Source organism: Acyrthosiphon pisum, chromosome A2 (genome assembly GCF_005508785.2).
Source record: "Acyrthosiphon pisum isolate AL4f chromosome A2, pea_aphid_22Mar2018_4r6ur, whole genome shotgun sequence".
Lineage (NCBI taxonomy): Eukaryota > Metazoa > Arthropoda > Insecta > Hemiptera > Aphididae > Acyrthosiphon > Acyrthosiphon pisum.
In genome coordinates, this window is record NC_042495.1 from 68,809,894 (window position 1) to 68,834,650 (window position 24,757).

The 24,757-nt window shown below is 28.0% G+C and overlaps 2 protein-coding genes across 4 annotated transcripts in view; one reads left to right on the forward strand and one right to left on the reverse strand.

Moving 5' to 3' along the window:
* LOC100167698 (mediator of RNA polymerase II transcription subunit 4) overlaps nt 1-3,512 on the reverse strand; it is a 5,638-nt gene extending 2,126 nt beyond the window's left edge. Inside the window, exons 1-4 of one of the 2 annotated variants that reach the window (XM_016801051.2) lie at nt 2,911-3,076; nt 2,397-2,631; nt 2,164-2,335; nt 1,970-2,080 (exon numbers count right to left, since the gene is read on the reverse strand). In XM_016801051.2, the coding sequence (XP_016656540.1) occupies nt 1,970-2,080; nt 2,164-2,335; nt 2,397-2,631; nt 2,911-2,951 (559 nt within the window). In that variant the 5' untranslated portion in view covers nt 2,952-3,076. 2 annotated transcript variants of the gene reach the window in all.
* A 165-nt stretch (nt 3,513-3,677) lies between these two features.
* On the forward strand, nt 3,678-12,075 carry LOC100534629 (uncharacterized). Of its 2 annotated transcripts, none has more exon segments than NM_001204984.1 (5): nt 3,678-4,047; nt 5,413-5,511; nt 8,064-8,246; nt 10,007-10,066; nt 10,452-11,061. In NM_001204984.1, coding segments are annotated over 3 exon segments (297 nt in total). In that variant the 5' UTR covers nt 3,678-4,047; nt 5,413; the 3' UTR covers nt 10,023-10,066; nt 10,452-11,061.
* The last annotated feature ends 12,682 nt before the right edge of the window (nt 12,076-24,757 follow it).

A 24,757-nucleotide genomic window follows, 5' to 3' on the forward strand; every position in this document is an offset into this window, starting at 1 on the left:
TAATGACATTTTAATAGGTATAGGTAGATAACAAAACTAGAAACCCCCAATTATTATTTTAATAGGTAGATACATAATTATAATTCTGATAGAAATAAAAATACACTTCTTCTTCTTTTTTGGTTTCGGCCAATTAAGACCATATGCAATTTCATAATATGTAATAATAAAATAAGATAATAATTCATAAATAGTAAATAGTTAATAAGTTTAATAATAATAATTTTGCTGTTTGTTTCGTGGTGTTTAGAAGAAAAAAATAAGTACATACAGTTAGAAAAAAAAATTAATTAAATTAAATTTTAAATTTTTTTAAATTCTACTTAGCTCTAGTTTAGTCAATTTTGGGTTTAGGATACAAGTTGATACATCAAAATAGCTTGAAAAAAATAGATAAACCCGAATATGATATTCAAATTATGGGTTGCCATTTAAAAAAATGTAAGTTTTATTGCGCATGCGCAAGATACATGAGTTAAAAACATTGTAAGTCATAGAAATTTACGATCCATTAGTCTAGTTTAATGCCCCGCAAACAGAATTGAAAAATATTTACATGGTAATGAGTGGTAAAGTGGCCCCTGCTTTTTGGGACACACGGTATATTATCATTGATTATAAATACTAGTATTTATAATCAATGATATTATATATCGTTATTGCAGTTCAATTAGTACATAGTTTTTAACATTATTTTATTAATTTTTTTATAATGTAACAATAGAAAATAAAACAAAATCAACTCGAATGTCAAAAAAATTAAAATAATAATAACATTATTATTATAGGTACAATCTATAGAATTTTCCACATAGATTTTTTGTATTCAATATTGGGTTTACTAAATTGAACTTAAAGTCTTAAAAGTACATTAAACACGACGCATATTGTTATATAACTTATATTCAATACCTACCTCAATTGATAAGTAATTCATTAATACATATAATAACGAATAACGTTTTTTTCCTATAGGTATGAATTATTAAATAAATTTTAAATCTTATTTGGTTTTCTAGTTATTTTGGAAGCGTATACCCGTAAAATAAGATTTTACCTTGGGTATACGCCGAAAATCGAAAATCTTCTGATGGGTATACGGCGTATACCCGCGTACCCGTACCAATACACCACTGAAATTCATGTTCAATTTTACTTATAGATTAAATTATTAAAATGTATACTCTAGATGGGTACTGCTTTTAAATTGGTTAACTGTTATGGATTCATAATGATAGAATTGATGAACTAACATTGTTTATCGATATACTAGCAATGATTGTCAATAGTATATTTTATGTATAATAATTATTATTAGTGAAAAATGCAGTTGGAAACTTGAAATCAAACAAAATATGATCAATGAAGATGTATAACTCAACAATATTGTAAAAATAAAAATTTAAAAAAAATAATGTAGAAGCCTTTTGTATATTACATTTAAATAGTGGATAAATTGAAGTGAAGTATTTAAATTTTTTGAATTAATAGAATACGTAATATTGTAATTAAATTAACTAATTGTAGACCACATATCAGTAGATAGTCTACATTGAAAATAAACCATTCAAAACCTATATTAGTTAATAAATAGATAGTATATAGCTAAGGTAACTGCTTTTAATTTTATATATCAGTAAAACAAATACATCCATTGTGGTTAGAATTTTTTAATGCATAATATTCAATTTAGCTTAGATTTATTATTTAATTGTTTTATATACTTTTTATTTCAATAAATATTTAATATATGTACATTAATAAGTAATTGAAGTACAACAACTAGTTAAATCTAAGCTAAATTTTGTATGCATTAGAAAATCCTAACCACAATGGGTTTATTTTGTCAAAAATATTTGAAAAAAATTGATAACTATCATAAGTATTAAAGAATTAATTAATAAGAATATTTAATCATGAACAAAATTATTCAAAAATTCAATTTTTTAACAAATTACTACTAATATACCTATTTGATTATTTGATCGCACTATATCAGCTAGACCTTGAGGCTGCATTATATGTCCATTAAGTGGTAAATCACTTAATCTTCCCAAATATCCCATTCGCATTTCAATATCTGAAATATAGGTAAAACATTCAAATAAAATAGAACATTCAAATAAAATATTACAAATTACAATACATATGTTTAAAAATTACCGGTAGGATAAGGTCTACGTGCATCACCCGGTTGCCATGTAAGAGGTGCACACACGGCATTAGATGCGCTTATTCGGTGAGCATATTTTATGAGATCTTCTGAGGATACAGGATGTTTACTTGCTTTGTTGATGGATTGTAATTTTTGTTTTGCTTGAAATAATGCTGTTGCCTAAAAAGAAAAATCAATGTTACTGTTTTAAGTCAAGATAAGAAAGTTACAGTATAATTACCAAAATGTTTTCTGCTTCTTTGAAATGTTTTTGCATTTGTGTAATATGTTGGTCTTGTGTTTCTATTTCCTCCTTGATAGCATTTACTTTTTTTTCTACTTCTGCTTGGTGTTCTGCAACTTTTAAAGTAGCTTTTATTTCATTATCCGTGGCTACGAGCTGCTCTGTAAGGAGTAACTGATGTTGAACATTAATCTTTTGTTGTCGCCCAGCACTCAAATTTTCAATCAGCTCTCTATATAGTTTTAAGTAAAAGGTTATTATTATTTTAATCAAAAAAAGATATTATGTTAAACAATTTAAGAGGATATTTACTAAGTACCTATGTATTATAATAAATCAAACAGTATTCATGTTAATCACTGTTATTAACTTCTGAGTAAAGTTAATATATACCGTATATCTTACAGTATATGGTAAACATTTAACTATATTATATATGTTATAATATCATGAATAATCTTGTTTAATATACATAATAGGTACAACCATAAGAACAATTAATATTAACTACCTATATTTATTTAGGTATCCATGTAAACTTGTGTTATACATTACGTATTCGATTAAGCAAAGAATTTTCTAGATATATTTGAACATCTTGCAACTAAGAAATTATGCTGGATTTTTTTTAAACCAAGAATCATTTCAGCAACAATTTAGGTAAAAGAAATGTTGATATTAACAGTTTTAATTTGAATTTAGAATAGTTGAGTACAAAAAATCTATATAAAATACATATAATTTGAAATATAAATAATATGCCATATAATCTTTAAATTATCCTAGAGTAAATTTAACATTACCTGCTTAAAAGTTCGAAGTCGTCGAGCAAACCAAGTAATTTATCCCGGGTACTTGTGTTGGCCGACATCTTACTATAATTATGACTATGATATAGGTGCTCAATTGAACATAACTGTGTACAAATCAAAATAGTTCCTTTCCAGTTACCGATTTTCACTGTCAAAACTCAAAACCGGTAATATAGTTTTCAATTTTTATTACTATTTATGAATTTATATTTTATATTGTATACACTATACATTATATTATTATCCGTATCTATAAAATTAATAATAATAATATTTATATTTTATATCACGAATACCGATTGAGCGGCCACAAAGATTAAAAAATGGATTGGCCATTATTTTAAATCTAGGCCATTTTGACCATGGAAAAAAGATTTTAACCTTGTTCTTCTATCATGGTTTATATTAGGTATATACCATAGAGTATTTATTCCATGATATATACCAGATCTTTTATAGAATTCGGGAATATTCGATTGTAGTAGACAGTGTTGTTGTTGTGTTTTTCCATTGTTGTGAAGTGTAAAGTGTTAACAGTAAAGTTCATAATAAAAAAAGAAATAGTTGAATACGACAATAATTATATATATAGAAGGATAAACCAATAACCATAGCTGTTATTGTAAACTATTTTCGTTTCTCGTTTTTCTGTTGTGAATACTGGATTCAGGATTGCTATAGTAAAGTGCGTACTCCGTGGTTGTCACTATTGGGAATTGCGTACACGAATATCACGAATATCACTGCTCACGTCAGAAAATTCGTCGCCGTCCATTTATTTCTGCAGTTGTTCTCGTACGATTCGTATATAATTTCAGCGACTAACAACCATCCAAGTAAGTTGGTACCAATTAGATACTTTGTACATTTAGGAATGTATACTTGGTTGACTTGGCTTGTCAAGTCTCGAAGTTGTAGTCCCGACCCTGCGTAATAATAACTAATTTATTCTCAAACCGCATGCGTTATCTCTACCCCTACGGTATAAAAAATACACCACGATCAATATTCTAAGGGAGGTGTCAGTTCATATTTAAACTATAGACCAACTGAACTACTTAAGAGGGATATCCCCCCCTCCCCTTAAACCTCCCCAATGGCGTGTAGGATACTAAAAAAGTTGGTGTTGCTCAAATAATGTTAGGTAACATATAACTCATAATATTGTCGAACCGACCTATAAAATCTCCTATTTTTCTTCCGTCAATATCCGTGACTCACCCACCCATATTTAAGGTGTTGCCAACACTTGTACCCTATGGGTACGCCACTGCACCACCCTGTAATACATTTATTATGCTTATTGCAAATTTTAATTTTAAAACTTAACTCATTGTTTTCGTACTAACGTATATTATGCTATTGAAAAAACTAAAAATTCATAAATTAACCCGAAACAGTTAGATTTTTTCGGATTTTTTAGAGTCAATAACACTACTGTGCTATTTTATTTTGATTCCTAAACTAACTAGTTTCAGTTGGATTCAAATATAATAAGAAGGTTAGATCTATTATAACTGCATAACAAATGGTAAACAACAAATGTGTACAGAAAGCTTATATTAAAATAAAATTTCAGTGGCCAGATCGTTGCTTATCAGTGTACAACGATCGTGGAAATGGCGTTTTATTACAATAATAATTTTTTGGTCTGAGCACATTTGCTTCATTGACCTGATCTGTATTTATAACTTTTTTCTAAAATACTATTCTTGTATCCTACGGTCATACTTCTATATTTTATAGGATTTCTAAAGAGTTCCAGTGGAAGTAACTAAATAACTTTTTTTTTCGTCTGGTATTGCAACTGATATGGGAACTACGATAGTATTACTACCACAAATTTACCTACTTAAAATTATAATTGTTAAAAGTATCTATAGCAAAATGTATATGTCTGTTAATACAATATAGGAACTAGGACATAAATAGGTATAACAATTTGTTACGAGGAAATTAAACCTGGGTACCTATATGTATTGTTTCCATCTTATTAACTCATAACATTGTAACTTTTACATTCAGAATAATCCATATTGTAATTTTTAATATTAAAGTGAATTGACCTACCTACCTATTATCAAATTAAAAAATAAAATCATTTGTTGTTTTCATTATTTATGTAGTATTTATAGTGTGTGGTTTTAGTTATGTGTATTTATTTTTTATTTAATAAATTGTTATTACCTATTTATTTACAGAATGAAAACCGACAAAATTAAAATTGAATCTTCTGAAGAATTAAAAATCCCTTATGTTCGTTTGGAGCGTTGCAGTTTAGAAGAAATTAATGGCTACAGGTATGTATGATTTGAATAATATTTTTAATTTCATTAATTAATGAATTTTGACACTAATTTTGTATTTTACAAACATTTGGTATATATTAATAATTTAAAATAAAATAAATATTTAGTACTTAGGAATAAGGCTCGTTGTGTGGTCTCAATTGCTTGATTACAATCATGGTATTTAATGCACATTTTCAAAGAATAGAAATTTGTGGAGGATTCTGAGGTTAAAAATTATAAAAAAAATATGTGGTACAACTTATATGCTTTCTAAGTATAATATTATATAATAGAGTCTTATGTATTGATAAAATATAGGAGTCAATAAAAGGGACACATTTAACGCTTTTTTAAGGAATATGGCCCAAATATTTTTGTATTTTTTTTCTTATTATTAATTAAATTTTATAAGAACAACATTTTAAAGAGTTCATTTGTAGGTGATAAATAACAAGACGACTAAAGTATTGTTTGTACTATAATAATTTTTAATTTTTCTTTATACATTACCCATTTATAATAACTTTGTTTAATTTGTCATTATAACCACTTTTATCTCTTCTACTTTCATATTTTATAATATTATATAAAAATTGCTGTATAGTGGCAAAAGGGCACATACTAATGTCACAATGTGACCGGTAGAACGCATACAACATGACGTTATTATGGACACTTCCAGAATATCTGTAGGTATCTGTAGGTATCATTATGTGTTATGGTTATATGTCTTAGATCAATGAACTGATAGCTGATAATTACAATTTTAAAATTTTAGATTCTGAGTGAAACTATGAATGTATTGATTTTACAATGATGTGTGTTTATTTTTCTTTTTATTATTTTTTTTTGTGTCTTTATACACAATAAGTGGATAATGCTTCAATTTTCAACTTCAGTATCTTGTGTGAAGGGAAAGTGAATATTGTTGGTGAATTAGGGAAATCAAAATTTAAAATTCCCAATAGTTTTCAAAAGCGCCAGGAAAAACAACATAAACATTTTGGAAAAACGGGAAATTTTACGCAAAATCGACTTTGGTTTTTTGTGTAACTTTAAAACAAATGACCGTAGATACATGAAATTTTCACTGGTTGTTTATATTTTCCTTTTCTATACATGATAAAATATTCAAAATATTTTGATTTGTTTTGAACTGTTTAGGAACATTTTCAGTTTCCAATTTTATTAGTTTTTTTTTCTATGAATGTCAATAAAACTTTATTTGTTGGGTAAAAAAGCTTGAAAATTTAATTCAAGGCTCCTACTATATTGTTACAAATGACATTTGAAAAATATTAAAAATCCTTGGTCACAGTTTTTATTTATAAGCATTTAAAGTTCAAATCTTGACAAAATACGGAAAAATCAAGAAAATTAGCAAATTATTTTGAGTTGAGAATTAATGAAAAATTTTCTTTTGTAATTTAAGATTTGAAAATGTAATACAAGATTTTTCATAAGTTTGTTTACCTTTATCAAAAAAAAAAAAAAAATGTCCAAGCAAATCAAATTAAATTTTTATGAGCGTTTGAAATTCATATTTTTACAATATTGGATATTCACTCGATTTCTCATGTAGCGGTTTTATTATTTTATTGTTATTCAAAAATGAATAACTGTAGATACATGAAAATTTTACCGAATGTTTATATTTTCATTTGCTATATACACCATAAAATTTTGAAAATATTTTGATTCTTTTTGAGCTGTTTACGGACATTGTCAGTTTTCAATTTTTTTTGTTTTTTTTTTCTATAACATTTTATTTGTTGGGTAAAAAAGCGTGAAAATTTAATGCAAGGGTCCTGATATATTGTTACAATAGCAGTTGAAAAATATTAAAAATACACAGGCGCAATTTTTTTTAAAAGGATTTAAAGTTTGAATTTTGACAAAATTTAATAATTACTGTGTAGTTAAAAATTTATAAAATGTTCAACTTTCATAGCTAAGGATTGAAAATTTAAAACAAGGTTCCACATAAATAGGTATATACATTACCTTATATACAATAATACCATCTAATATTCCTAGTAATATCATGGCTGACTGACTGTTTTCGCTCAGAATCGTTTTTGTTATACAATGATATTATATCATTGAATTCAAATTTAACACCATTCTGTACAGCAGAGCGACACCCACTTGCCCATCTTTTTTGTGTATTATATTATAATTTTGTTTTAAAAATGTGTTTCATTATAAATAGATCTTTTATCTTTTAAAGGAGTAATTAAATAAATAAATATTAATAATATTTTAATAACATTAAATCGTAATTAGCTAATGTATGCTAATAAATATTAATGAATACACATTTCTGTTAGTTACATAACTATAATTTAACGAATCATTATAAGGTTATAATGGATTCACCATTTTATTATTATAAAAATTTTTTTTATAACTTCAGTTAATCCTTGTGGAGTATTTATAATGAAATGGTTTATTGTATTGGTAGAACTTATAACTATTATAATTAAATGTGTATTCAAAATTTCTTAAAAAGTTGTAAAAAATTATGATTAATTTATATTTGTATATTTTTATTCATGTAGACTGAAACCAGAAAAAAATGCTTACTATTTGATGGAATCTAGATCGGAAGAATCTAATGGAGAAGAAAGTGGCAATAATATGGTATCACTGAACTTAGTGACTTTAATAGGTGATTGTGAAAGATTGTACCGTTCCTATGTCTTACTTGAACGGTTATCTCCACACGATATTCAAAATTTATCGTAAGAAAATATATTTATTAATAACTTACCTGTAATTAGAAATTAAATTATTAAAAATGTTATACAGTAACTATGCTAACTTTGGTGTTGGTAGCTTCAAATTATTTAATTATCACATAGTCACATTATTTCTAATACTCTATAATCTAGATTAATATGTCTACATTTTTATTTTATGTAAATAACATTACAATTTATTGGACTTAATTAAAACTAATATAGCTGTTAGTAGATATTTATTTTAATTATATTATTGTAATATTAATATTGTTTAATTTACCTATTATTTACCATGTATTCAAAAGTTGAAATACTTGGATATTATATATGGTACCTACTGTAGTATGAATGTCAATGTGTTCCTTTTAGTTACTAATTTCTCTCAAGTGGTCTTATTATTAGTTGTATACATTGTAATTCATTCATATATTCTTAATTTTTGTTGTCATTGATTGAAATACATTTTTAAAAAAATAATAGAGATCAGTTAGTTATTAAAATATATACTAAAAATAAATTTACACTTTCAAGAACAAAAATTCAGATTATACAATGTACTTGTTTTGTTAATATGTAAAAATTCAAAGACGAAAGTACAAAACACTTTCCTAAAAAATGCAGCTTTCTAACTTTATTAAAAATAATAAAATATTTTTTAATAAAAAACACATTTTAATATTGTTTAGTAATGTATTTATTTTTATTAAAAAAAAAAAATTGAGTCTCGAAATAGTTATTATTATATTTTATACATGGTGTTTGTAAATATTTTTTTCACAGTACTTAAATATTTAATATATTATTTAGTTTTGTTGGAAACATAATTATCTCATTTTAGATATTTCTCTTATCTACATATTATACATTAAAACCTATGTGTTTGTCTAGGATAATCTCTGAAATTATGAAATAACTGACTTGATTTACATGTGGTTTATTAAAAATGTTGTAGACAATTTTCAAAAAAAGAATATATGCATGGTTAATTTTATCTAGGGTTAATAATATTTATTATTATTTTTACGTGTATAAAAGAATAGGTGTTTTACATTATAATATCATTGTTTCAAGCAAAGCAATGACTATTTATATATTTTCAATTTTTTTTTCTGCAAGATGTTCTATATTCCTGTTTCCAATTTTTTGGCCAAAACATTTGTATAATCTCACAATTTTTACTGTAGAGTTATTTCTTAACTTGTGTATTACCACATCTTAATTTTTCCAATTTTAACAAGGGAAGGATGACATTCGAATGTTCCACATTCCTGTTCAGGCAATTAGTTATTTCAGAATTCTTTTTTTGCACAATTTTCCAAATACCTCTTCAGTCTGAAGATTACCATATTGCAGTTTTTCCATTTTGTGATCTGGTTCTGGTCATATACATCATGTATTTTGTATCGTCAGCAGACATACTCAAATAATTTAATTTGTTTGCAATTGTCAACTAGTGCAGAGCAATACAATTATTATATAAAGCAAATTACGTACCTTAATCTTATATAGAGTAAAAACCTGAATATTTATGTGCCAGAAAATGAGGTTTTACAATTAAACTAGAGACATTTGTAAATATATCTAGTTAATTAAATTAATAGTGAATAGTAAAAATACATAAATATATTATTATTCTGACGGAGTTGGCGTACTTTACCAGTTGTTAATATAATCTATTGTACCTAGTAGTTTTATTTGTTTGAAATAATTTACAAGATACAAAGATATAATTACTAACCAAATAATATTTTTTTTTCTAGGAATAAAAAGGATTAACTATTCATATTCTTTCAATGGGACTTGAAAATGATGACAAATCTGTAAGTTCAATTTATTGTTTTAGAACGGTGTTATAGGAATGTTACTGTGTAAATTGTTATTATCAATTTCCTCAATTATCCTTATTATTCTTTAACTTAACAAATAAGTTAAAAAGATTAACTAAAAATAATGGTTAAGTTTAACCTATTTAAGCATAAATTATACTTAAACATTTATAGATAATGATTGTGATATATTATTTTAGATTGTGAGGGATATATTTTATTTATTTTTTAATACTTTTTTGGCGGTATGAAAACAAATTAAGTTTTATCCATTATTAATTTTGATAAGATAATCTCTACTCAGAATCATTTTTCAAATACAATTATTTATCACGTTTGATTCCTGTATTACACTTGATTTACTTTATTTTTATTTTAGTTGTGTGGGATGGATTTTAGTTCGGAACAAAATTCAATTGAAGGACAAATATATTCACATGTTAGGCAATACTCTCATCAGTGTATCAGTTAAGACTAATTGAAATTTATTTTTTTTGTTAATTAAATTTATTTCTTATAACATTTAATATATCTATGTAATATGAGTGTTTTTCATTTTATTTTTTGATTTTATTATGTTACTAAATTTTTATATTTTGGATTAATTCCTTTATTCTTTTTTTTTTGTGAATGTAGTATATAACTGCTGGAGTTTATCCCGGTTCAAATTAATAATTATTATAATATATTATGTGTATGTGTTTTCTAACATCGACGGACAACAATTTGAAGCCTTACGGTTGATTGTATTCTAATTTATATAGAACCAATAAAAATAATGTAAAACTAGTTTAAAATCTTAAATTTTTTAATGTATCTGATTAATTATTTGAATATTAGTATTTACTTTTTTTTCATAATATTATAAATATGTACCTAATAAGTATATTCATACATTTGAAAATTAGATTTTTTTGTTGATATATCACTAATAATATGCAGCTAATAAAAGTTTTTTTTTTTGTATCCAATAAACTTATATTAAACCATCAACCAATTATTATTCTAATATTTTAAATCAAATGACCAAGTGTGAATATCTGATATTAACCAAAATTGATTCTTATATATTACATAAAAATAATCTGTTTTAATGCAAGGAAAATTTTATTGATAGATATAAATATTTTAAGAATTAAAATTTATTAAAAATGTATAATATACATTTTTAAATAAAGACAAACAATCAATTTCATAGTTTTCAAAATAGATTGTCGGTTTAAAAAAATAGTGGGAGTTCAAAATATCAGATTATTTATGGAAATACTTCAATACTTGATAAAATTAATAATTAATTAATTAATAAAAAAAAGTTAAATTATTTGTGTTGATTTGTATTGTCTAATCATTAACTATATAGTTATTAGCTTGTATTAAATCAACATAATATTACATTTTAATAAGACATCTATTTTTGGATGAATTATTATTAATTATGTTTATTAATTGATGATTAAGCTAAGTGAGGTAGCCTTAGCTGTAGAAGAATTACTAATCATAATTTTGTTGTTTATCATTACTTCAATTTAATTATAGATTCATACTGTATTGAATATATTTACAGATCTGATATACCGATCTAAAAGTTACTAAAAGGGGCAATTTTGATTGAAATTCCCCAGTTGTAATGTTAATAAATAATCACTACCTGTATAATATATTAATCATTAAATTGTATGATTAAAAAATGAAAATATACATAAGTAGATATCTGATATTATGTAAAATTTATTATTTATTTTATAACTATTATCAAGATTTTTATCTAATTACTGCTTTGGCAAACCATATATGTAATTATTACATTTAAAAGATAATTAAAGTTTTTTTAAACCAATAGTTTTAATTGGTTTTCTAGATTAATGCCACTACTTACTAAGTAGTACTTAGATTAGGTATTATATATTATAATATTGAATTGTTATAAATTGTAGTATAGCTATTAGAATATTCTTATACCTATGGATATTAATTATTATAATTATTATATGAAATTGAATATCTAACTTACTTTATTTATCATTTTGTGTGACCTTGTATTTTCAAATTATTATTCTGTGACTCGGCATGGCCCAGTGGCCGAAATCAATTGTGCTACGTGATTGAGAATAAGCAACGGCCGCCATCACTAGTTGTCTGATGGGTGACCACACAAGTTCGTATTGTGCAAAAATATTGCCACACATACACGTGTCCCAACTGATCGTTTCAACACTACTCTACCAACCTACAGGCTAATGACTTCAGTTGTAGAACCTTAGGCCTAAAAAAAAATATTATTCAGCTATATATTTACCAAAGTCGTTAGATGTGTTTAATTTATAAGTAGGTAATGCTGTATAATCTTCCTAACTAATTTATAAATACCTAATAATAAATGTCAATGTAATAATTGTATGAATTATTTATTTATTTATAATAATACATTTTAATATTATAATATGGTTTATTGTTTTTTTAGTAAATCTGCAAGAACCTTTCGAGTTTTGACATTAAAAATGTATACCCCAGCAATCATAAAAATAATTTTGATTGAGACTGCAATAAATATAACAAATGGTTTTTTTTTATGTAGGTAAATGATATTTTATAATATACAAAAAGCTTTGATTTTCAACTTCAATATATTTTCTGGTAAAAAAGTGAATCTTGTTGGTACTTTTGGGAATTCATAATAAAAACCAACCTGTAATTTTAAAAAATATTTGTGAAAAAAATAATTATCTAACTCGAAATTAATTTTCAAAATCGATTTTTATTTTTTGTATTGCATAACTAATTATTATCAATACTTGAAATTGTCATCAAATATTTAAATTTTTATAATATCTAGTATTATTTCCTACTCATGTGACCATTTTCAAAATATTTAAACTGACCTATTATCAGTCCTGTAAAGTATTTAAGTAAAAGTATTTGAGTAAAAGTATTCAAATACTTTTTTAAGTATTGAATAACTTTTTAAATACTTTTAGCATGAAATATTTTGAATGGTATTTTAAATACTTTTTTTTGTATTAAATACTTTTTGGTATTGAATACTTTGGTTTTTTATTTCGAACATTTTATTTTTATTCGAAATAATTGGTTGGAAAAATATTATTGTCAACTACAATAATAGAATAATAGTTTTATTTAATATTCTGTATTTCTGTGTTAGCCGAAGCCCAAAGGTTTGTGAAAACCAGATTTCTAAAAAAAGTTATTGAATATTGAATAACAATATTCCCTTTAAAACTATTAGATAACTATTAGATTACCTATTACCTATGTGTTTATATTACGATAATTAGAAATCCACTTTAAAAACCAAAAGTATTTGAAAAGTATTCCAAATACTTTTTCAAAGTATTTGAGTAGTATTTGAAATACTTTACAATTAAAGTATTTGAGTAGTATCTTAAATACTTAAAAAAAATTTTTTTGAGTATTTACTCAAGTACTTTATAAAAGTATTCTTTACAGGACTGCCTATTATATTATAGACATGTGAAATTATTATTATTTTTTTTTTTTATTATAATTATTGCTCGGTTAAAATTATTAATATTTTAATGCACGGTTAGGTTTAAGCTGTTATTAAAGCTACCTATTTAAAGATAATATTAATACCTATAGAGCTGACGGTGGTACCGATAATGGTGGGAGTGTAAGAGACGTTTAAAAACTATAATATATTATATTTATTACTGGTCTATGTGTAAAAAAAAAAAAATGTGGTCAATAGAACCACAACAACAAAATAATTGCGTGACGAATTTCTTCGTCTGGCTCCATAACGGACGGCGTGGACGTCTGTGTTTAACTGTGGTTACAGGTGTTCCATCCGTGCTTTGCATCTTATTCGAAACCGGCATTTCTGTCTTGCAGGACGTGACGGATGGCAATCCTAAATCGGGAGCATCGCCAGCTAAACTTAGATGAACAGCGATATTCGGCATAGATACACATGGCCTGACCTCCAGCGAACCCTGGGAATCCCGATGTTCAGACGGTTCCGGTATCCGGATATCGCTGGAAACCTTTGAATGTTTGTGAGCCAAAACCAAAGTAATGTGAGAGCCAGCATTTAGAGTTTGAAATCGGGATGAAATCTCAGAAGTAGGCTATACGACTCGTTTGACCAAAGAAAATGTGTGAGCATTTTGGTGCTAACTTGTACTTGTATTTATTATATAGGTAAATTGTAGATAGGTACCTGTATTGTTACGTGTTGTTGTTTTCTTTCCCAGTTTCAGATAGACCCGCAGTGGCGTGCACAAGGGGGAGGTTAGTGGTTATATCCATGGGTGTGCCCAAGGGGTGGGCTAGGGGGTTTAACTTCCAACAACGCCTCTGCTTATACCTATATCACCCCCTCTCCTATTGTCCAATAAATTCCTTTTGTTTGTGTCTTTAGTATAACAATTAGTTTAAATTTATTATTAGTTAGATTATCTCTGACAGATCAATTTGAATTTTTGCAGGTTAAGATGAGATTTATGTTTTTTTTTTTTTGGGGGGGGGGGGGAGGGAGTTCGCACGCCGATCGCAGGATTAAACTCTTAACTGCAAGGTTATTATAGCTTATAAATTTAAATTTAAAACGTTACTGTGACGTGACTACTTGAGCCATTCTCCACTTTCATGCGAGTTGTATACAAAAAAATATTAATATAAAATATAAATTTAGGTAAATATAATTATGAAATTATGAAAAACTAAAAAGTAAAAATTAACTAAAAAATTGCTCCCCGATAAATATTGTACCCTAGGCACGCGCCTTTGTGGCCTATGGGTAAATCCGCCCCTGTATATATGTTAGAATACTAACCGACTAAAAACATGTCGGAGATGGTCTATTGGTCTAAGTTTAATACATTTCATCTATTTTGTGATCTAAATTCGATGTAGGTACTCCCTTCTTATTACATGGCTAAACGGCTTACACGTTTAATTTTTAGATTAGATTTAGATTAATAATTATTAGTTAACCAATTTATACTTTGTACCAACGTGTCATGTGTGTATTTACCAGACTTTCAAGTGCCACCGAAGGTAGTTACAACTTTCTTAAATAGCATTTTTCTTATATGACCGACCATAAGCCCTGGCACCTAGCCCTAGCACCAACCAACTATAGGAACATTTTTCCGGGGCGGCTAAAATTGTATCAGAAGCACAAACCCTAATAATTAATATTTTAAACTAAGATATGATTAAAAACTCTTGGGGCTACGCATAAAACTGGGGGACTATGCTATCCATGCCCTCACCCCCCCCCCCCCCCTAATTACGCCTATGTTACCCACCAATTCAATGTGTTCCCTCAAAAGTCAAAATGTCTGTTATGCAAATACCTGCATGTTTTTAATTAAGTAATAAGTAGGTATCATTGATTATATAAATACCTACTGGTATTTGTAATCAATGGTAGGTAGATGGGCCTAAATAATTATATAAAAATGATAACCTATTATTTACGCGACCTGGTACCATTCGGGGCTCGTGCTAAATCGACTGTCGTACAATATTGTACTATATCATGTTTATTTATTTTTTCGTCTCCGCAAAGTCGTTTGAAATGCGGCCAAAACAACGGAGGAAAAAATAGTGTTCATCTTTGGTTCGGCGCTATCGACGATACCGATCATCGAAAATCGCATGGCTTGAAATAACCCCCCCCCACACCAGTGACCCGCCGAAGATTCCTGCGAGCTGCAAAGGATTACGGGTAAATCTCGGCAATTTATCTCGGTTTAGGGACACCGAGCACTCGGGTGAGCGGCGAGAAGAGCGTTAACGACGTTGCGATTTATATATTATATTGTGTACAGTGGTTTTACGGTCAATCGCTGCGACCGGAGACAAATGGGACTACGCGACAGCAGTGAAAATCGATTTGAATAATTTAACATGAAAGGAAGGACGATGAGTCACACGACAGTCAGCGGTGGCGACGACAATGACCCCCGCGCAGAGTTGACATGACAGATTCATGGGCGTTCTCACGGGGGCACCAGGAAAAAATACGGTTTTAATTTTAATGATTTCATTCCATTGATTTACTATATTTTTGTTGTCTCCTCAAAGATAATGATAAATGTATTTATTTCAAAGATGACGTCATGATCGATTTAATAATATTTTATTTAATTTAACAATAATAATGTATCAGTTTAAACGTAATGTGCACGACAAGTGACAACACCAATATTGTTTATTGTTTTCTGTAATCAAGGTTTTGACATGAATAAATCATGAATAAATCATGTCAAAACCTTGATTACAGTTGGTGTCATTTCCTTCAGCGCCAGTTGTAACAGAAACATTAAAACTTTTAAGTTTAATCTAGATTCTATGTAAGAGTCTTATTCTAGTTTGAACACCAGATGAGGATCCTGACATAATGTTTGCACCATCGTATGTTTGTGCCACAAGAGGAATATCGGAAATGTCGAGTTTTTTTAAAACAGAAAGAATTTCAATAGAAATATGTTCGACTAGCTCCTCTACCATTTGATGCATCATAAAATCCAATAAATCGTCCACAATATACACTATATATAGCTATTAGGAATAATGTATCTAACGCATATTGATAATTGTGTTATGATTTTAACTATCAACTTCTTTATTCTTATTTTAACCCCACCCTTAGTTAAGCCAATGAAGTAGTGTGCTACGTTTATGTTACACGATTACCATTTTTTTTATAATTATTAAACAATCTCATTATTTTTATGTAAGATTACCATAATATCATCAAATCAATCGTTACCTAGGTTAGTATAAACGCATTTTATGCGTATAGATAGCATAGGGATGACACCATATATTACAATTTGTAGATAACATATTTCATTGTGTAGATATATAGCATATGACACGACTACCATCGTTACTTTCTAATCTAAAATATGAACTATAGTTTGTTATACTACTATACTCGGAGTTTAGTTTGTGACTCGAAAGTCGTATAAGTGCACTTAAATATCTGAATTCGAATTGTTTTTTAATAAAAATACACCCGTATAAAATATGTATGGTTATTTATCAAACTTTTCTTGGATCATTTAGTCTTAACTAGTCATAACTCATAAGACTACGTCATGACGTGTCACGGATGGATCTCAAAATCAGGCAAAATCTTCAAGAGCCCCACTGGTGCGTGTGAATATCTCGAAATTAGATTTATCGTTTAACTAAAGGTGGCTTATTCATTTTTAAATCGTTAAATTGCTTCAATAAAATATATTATAGTATGTCCGCTATATATTATCAGATAGGTACCTATTATTATTTACTCGAATTGTTCGGCTGATGCAATTATTTTAATTGTATGGTAGATGAATGTAATTGAACTTCATGGCAATCACCACGCATTAAAATATTTTTCCATTATCGTATTTCCGAGAATTACTAAATATCAATACAAACATTTTATTAATAACCACTACAACCACTGACATGATTTTATACTATAGATTCTGAACAGAGATATTATATATCTAATATTATTATATTATAATATTGGTTTTACAATGATGCTTGTGTCATAATCAGTACAATATTATATAAGTCATCAATATTTAGGATCGAATGAGGGTGGTTTCTGGTAAACTGTGCCCTATAGTTGGTATTTCAAGGGGTTACTAAAACTTAAAAGTATAAAATTTCTAGTAATTTTCAAAATAATCGTTAATAGTTCAAACTAAAAAAAATACGCAAAATATAATTTATGCCACGTATTTACACCGTTCTACGCAGTTCATCGGTATTGAGCTATAAGTTAGGTAATACGCCATATGTATAAATGCGTATATTATATATGTATACATACAATTATTTTTATTTGATATTTACAATGTTTTCGGCAAAAATAAGTCCGACATACCGTACTATTAATAGTCAATATTGAGTCATTGAATTCAAACTTAACACATACAGTGGTGCAACTTGATAATAAGGGGCTTATGTGAAAATTTCTAGACCGGGGCCCTTACCTGCTAGCAAAAATTAAACACAGTACAGCACTTAATATAAATCGAACGTGGTTCAAAGTACTCTTTAAACTTTCCTGATATCTCCAAGATCAATATGAAATTTTCACAAAATCGGTCAAGTATAGTTTTTGAGAACCTACCTATATAATACCTACAGCCTACAAATATTCATTTAACTCTTATGTTTGTTTTAAGATATAATTTCTTTATTCGAAACCATAAGCGTGCGACGATTTAATGGATCCTTTTACCTCATCTACCAGAGTAACTATAATGGCAAACATTTAAAATACTATTTTTTACTAATTATTAATCTGGGTTGAACCAACTGGGTCTAATAGTGAATCTAAACCATTCAGAGACTATCTCGTAAACACACAAAAAATGTCAAGTGGTTTAGGAGGAGATCAATGACATACAGACAGACATTTATTTGTTTATATATATAGACATAGATTGTTATTATTTTCGGCCACCCGTCACCCAATTAATTTTACCAAAGAAAATTATTATACATTAAAACCTTCCCCGTGACTCGACCGATTTACTAGTGAAAACCGTATTAAAATAAGTAGAGTTCTTTTCGAGATAAGCTCGTTAATACATAAAAAAGGGGCTTCTATTTTATAATATATATATATTATATATATATAGATTAATAGATTATATTATATTAATTGTATTAATATTTAATTATTATTACCTATATATTATTTTGTATATTACACATTATAGTAGGAATATCGTAGGTATATGAGATCTCGGGGCCCCCAAAAATCGGGGGTCCCTGTGAATTGCACACCCAACACTCCCGATAATTGCGCCACCGGTTACATATTGTCATATAGTAATCACTAATCAATGATGAGATAACCTTGAAACCTAAGATAATACAGCAGAGTGATTTCACCCGTTTTTTTATATGTCAATAAACATAACTAATTATTCCTAAATTCCGAATCACAATGAAAAAATAATTTTGACTAATGAACAAAGTACTTATAGCCTTATAAATAGGTACTATACCTATAAAATAGGCAGGTATTCGTATTTTCATTGTCATGTACTATAGGTTGAACGAAATGAAAAAAAAAAAATCAATGGTCATTACTATTATAGTATCATACTCAGTTTGATTGTTCTTGAAAATGTAAGACTATTTTATAGTTCACTGTAAGTTTTGTTTGAAATATTCAGGTCACACATTGTTTGACCTTTGTCGTTGACGCCGGACTTGTTTCTTCCATAATCCAGAGTATACTTTTTACCACTAAATAAATAGGTAATTACTAGGTAGACGGGTTATTATTGTTATAGGTAAATATTTTTATTGTAGTTCGAAATTTAAAATCTATAAGTGATCAGAAACTGTGTTAGAATTTTAAAAACCACTGTAAAATTGCTCAATTCGTATTTTATATATATCTAATACGTAATATATATATTTACATAGTATAGGAATTTTCGTATAATTACTTACCTACATATTTTTATATATTTTATGTTAATAGGGCAATAATTTTACTTTTATTCTGATTGTAAAAAATGTGTTAATAAAATTGCAATCGATATAGTTATTCCGTTATTCGGTGCTTCAATAACAAGTTAACTGGAGTGGCCGAGCGGTCTAAGGCGTCGGTTGCGACGCAGCCGACGCCGACTCGATTCCTTGGTCACGGGTGGCATTTTTCTTCGGGCAAGTCACGGTGTCCGGAGAACAAGTGCCGCCATCCCCCACCCGGGCATGGCAGATACCTACGGGTGCCCAATCAAAAATTCTGCCAAACCCCACACACACGTGCCCCCCCCCCCCCTACTGACATTAAAAACGTACAAAACCGATACAGCTAATGGCCATAGTTGCCGGGCTTAAGATCATAAAAAAAAAATAACAAGTTAACCCATGTCTGTAGTCATTTATATAGTATATACTATAATATATATTATACGACTATCGCCGAATCGCCATAATAAATCCATTTATACCTAACTCGTTATATACCTATTACATTTATAATATACAAGGTAGGTTTCGAAAAATTAGGAGATGCTTTAATTATTACTGTTTGCATATTTTTATACCTGCATGGTTTATACACCTAGAAATAATAGACAACACTGCTGCACATTAATTAGGTAAAATTAGGGTTTTGAATTTGTAATTTTTTTATTGAAACAGTTCAAAATTGGAACTATAAATTATATATTATAATTGTATAATTATAATATATAAACAATATTAACTTAACAATATTAAGTATGTACCTAAATTATTAATCAGTTAAAAATAAGAAACATCAAACATTTTTTTTTATGTTGTTGAGACTTGAGTATTGGCTTATGAGATAGTAATTTAAGAGTTAAAAGGCTATGTTTAAATTTGTTAAACAAACTCTACATTATAATATGTAAATATGTTGCGTATTTTCTTTGTTTCATACAATAAGCCACTTCTGAAAAATGTTCACTTGGAAGTTGATGATTATAAACTTTTAGATATAATAAATATATTTTTTTTAATTTTTCATAGAAATTAAATATTTCATGTAATTTTAAAACCCTAGATAAAACATTTAATCACTTAATTAATACTTATAATACATACTACCTATTGTTTATCAGTCCAATGACTGTTTCTAAACTTTTTGAACCCTGTTTATATTATAACAAATATATTAAATATAATTAATTATTTATTTAAATACTTTTTTATAAAAATGAGTGAAGGCGATATAAGATTAAATTTAGTAAGTATGGATGGTGGAGCATAAATTTGTTCAGATAAGTTTATTTTTGCAAGTTTGGTCAATTTCCATGTTATTTGAATAAAATTGGATTCATATTAATTCATATTACCAACACCCACACTCATTAAATATATTAATATCAGCTACACTAATTTGCATGATGCGGCCAAAAGTGCAATTGTTTGTAATGACTTCAGTTCAAAAAATAATCTGAAGAATTAAAAGTTTAAACACATTCATCTGACATGACGTTAGAAAAGCTATCGGTACGCATTACGCCTACTTAAGGATGATACACTTAATTTCCACATGTAACTATATTAAATCCATCAAGAATTCAAGATAAACTATTTCGTGTGATTATCCATATAAGCTACACTATACTTCTAAATAATAATGATTTTATCGGCTTGAGAGACTTAAGGGGAGAACCTATTTAAATGTTTCAGATTAGAGGACGAGGGGGTTTCTTCTTCTGTGCCAACCACGCACAACTTAGATGCCTACTTATGGTCTTAAATATGTATAATATAATTTTAATTTTATCTTCCTATTATTTATTTGCATAAATTCCTTATAAACAATAATGATAAAAAGTATATATAACAAAAAAATTTAAATGATAAAATGTATTATATAATTAATACAAAGTAATAAATAGTTTCAAACTATTATATAAAATATAATATACATATATAATACCTCTTCAAAAAAAAAATCCTGGATGCGCCCCCGATCTATTCTAAACCTAAGATATTATGTGGGGAAATGTTGACGGGGCATCATCGCGCGTCGACTATAGTCACTCATCAATATTCGGTTCTCATTGGCACTCAGTTTTTCGCTGTTGGGGGGGGGGGGGTCTTTAGTAAATTGGACGAAATAATAATATATACTTATATATAATTGTGTGTGATCTTATGACCGTCGTAACGGTTTTTTCGTTATTTATAACGATGTACTTATTCCACAGCTATATGCAAAGGCTTCTGGACTTCAAAGAAACATCGAACTTTTTTTAAAAAAGAAAAAAAATGCTAATGTATAGTTTCTCTTTGCGTAATCCCCGTTAACGCGGTTGTTTCGATTTTTTCGTTTCAAATAATGGGACAAATGACAGAATGTACGTCGTACACTCGTATTCTTATAGTTTTGAACACAATGAAAAAATAAATAAATAATAGCGATACGATGTATATATATATATACGCGAGCAGACGCGTCGATTCTCAAAGGAAAGAAATTCTTCTTCGTATTTTTTCTTTGACTTAATTAAATTCCGTATAACCATCCTTTTGGCCGTAATTGTTGTAGAATCGTATTTCGGACAACAATTGCGGTCTGTGAATCATAAAATGTCTCAAACGCTCCCCCACGCTTTACCAACCGCGCTACGACCTTTGTCGGCTCTAAACTTTAAGCAGCTTTACTTCATAAACCGCTCGTGTTCAAAGGAAGATTATTTTTAGCCTATTAAAAGTTTCGTCATGATGGGTGGGTTTTAAAAAACGTCTTTCGACATACTTTTAGCAACCATTATGATTATTGCAACTTCAATAATTATTGTCGAACCATGTCGGGGGGCGTAAAATTCAAAAGTTTACTGTAACGCACATTATAATATTTTTGTGTTTATATTATTTTATACTGATACTCGTAGCTTAGCAAATAGGATTGCAAAAATCGACGTAAAATATGATTTATATATCCAATAAAAATACAGACCGATGCTAGTAGCCAGTCTGGCAGTCATGTGTATAATAGACATATTTGATATTATAGGTATATCTATATTATCGACTGGCGTTCGCTTTGTCCAAGGGCCAAGACAATTTTTTTTTTCGCGACACATTGACACCTGTGCCGTAGTGTAATAATTTATAAATAGTTTGGTATATATTTACTCGTTCATCTTTTCCGTTTAAGTTCTGCATCAATGGCAACTAAAGTGAAACGGTAGGTACCTGTACAATTCTTCCAACGAAAACTATATATAGGTACTTTCATGTTCATTAGCTAATAGTACTGGATTTCACATTCTAAGGTTAAGACTCTGACATATACATGGTATAGGTAGGGTATATAAATATAATATAACGATTCTTTACGTAAATTATAATAAATCATAATATTAATATAAGTATTGTCAGCGTTAAGTTAACTTTTTTTTTAATAACAACTATGTATTCGTTTTAAGCATAATATAATAAAAATAAATCGATTTTAAATTTTTAATTAAATTCCGCAGAAAGGACTAACGGAATTTATGTCGGGTTTGTACAAGGAGTAAGGACATATGATAATATTATAAAATTTAATTAAATGATTTAAATGCATATTATACCTATGTACCTATAAACGAATTATATGGCAGTTAGCACGTTCAATTGAAGAAATTGGCAGGTTAGGCTAATTTACGAGCTATACCGATAAAATGAAACCACGAAAATTACATGTACCTGATTTGCCTATCCATATCGCCCTGCTAACATAATTGTATTTAATAAACTAAACATCCTTCGAGATGCTGGAAATATGATACTAATAGTGGTGTAAATTCTGGTAAAATTTCAAGTCACCTCGAAAGTGGGCTTATGAATCATAAGTTATGATTAGTTAAATATTGGTTGGTTTATCATGGTTGTCACGGTATGTAGTTTTTTACTATATAAAACATAATTATGTAGGTACACTGATGAGAAAATAAATATATTATCAAATAATTCAAACATATTCTGTGCGGTTTGTATTAGTAAATAAATAATTGGGGGGATTAAATTGAGAAAAATGAACTAACTGATTTCAAATTTGACATAATAACGAATTCAAATCAGTTTTAAAAAGTATTACTATAGTATTACTTATCGCATTACTATAGGCAAATAAAGATTGTTATGTTTTATGTATAATAACTGTCCATCGCCGATCCGCTTAAAATAAAAAACTTAGAAAAACTATTATATTAAATATTGAAGCCAAAACAGCTATTTATTTTTAACAATTTATTGATAATCTACTCGTACTCAGTATCCATATAATACTACATCGTCAACGCCAACAGGGTGACAACATCAAACACAATATTCAAATAAATTACTACAAAATGTGAGGTACAACGATTAATAATATTATAATATCATGCTTTTACATAGAATTCGCAAATCTTCTTTGGAAAAAAAATGAAATAAGTTTAATTTTAGATGGTATTGTGGAGCCAGCGAATCTTTAACCAGCGTATAACCCATAATAATATACTAATTTTGTTATTGTTTACACATAGATACATCTGAAATAGGAATTTGGGTATACTACTCGCATAATAAAACTTTCAATACACCTCCACGACATACTATAGCTACATTATAATATACCTAATTCTGATAAAAATAAATTTAACATAATAACAATGGCATGTGTAGTTGTGTGTTCACCATATGTCGAAATGATTTGTTTGGACGTCGTGTCGTCATATATGGAGCAAACTCGAAAAAATACAAAATGACAGGTAAGTTATTATTTAATTTGAATATACTTAGACGAGGGTTCACGTCCCATGTCAGAGATTGTAAGTCTATAGCACACTAAAGGCGTTCGGGTTTTAAGTATTCAATCTTACGGTCTGACGGCTCCAAGGCGGGCGAGGAATCCCTCTCAAAAGCGTAACAATGTTTGCGAACGCAATTTCAAAGAGTTAACAACGTATACATGATGGCAAAAAAGGTTGACCTCGGCCATATAAGGTGGACGATCAGCGTTTTTTATTAAGCTGAAATCATAATTTAAATATGGCTATATCGTATTTTGTGGTATTACGATGTATCATCGTTACCTACGATATTATTATAATGTACCTAAGGCTATAATAATAATATGCGTCTGAAAACGTCATGATCGTACAGATTACTTGGATTTAACGACCAACGACACGTGTGACAGAGATATCGTAAAAAAAA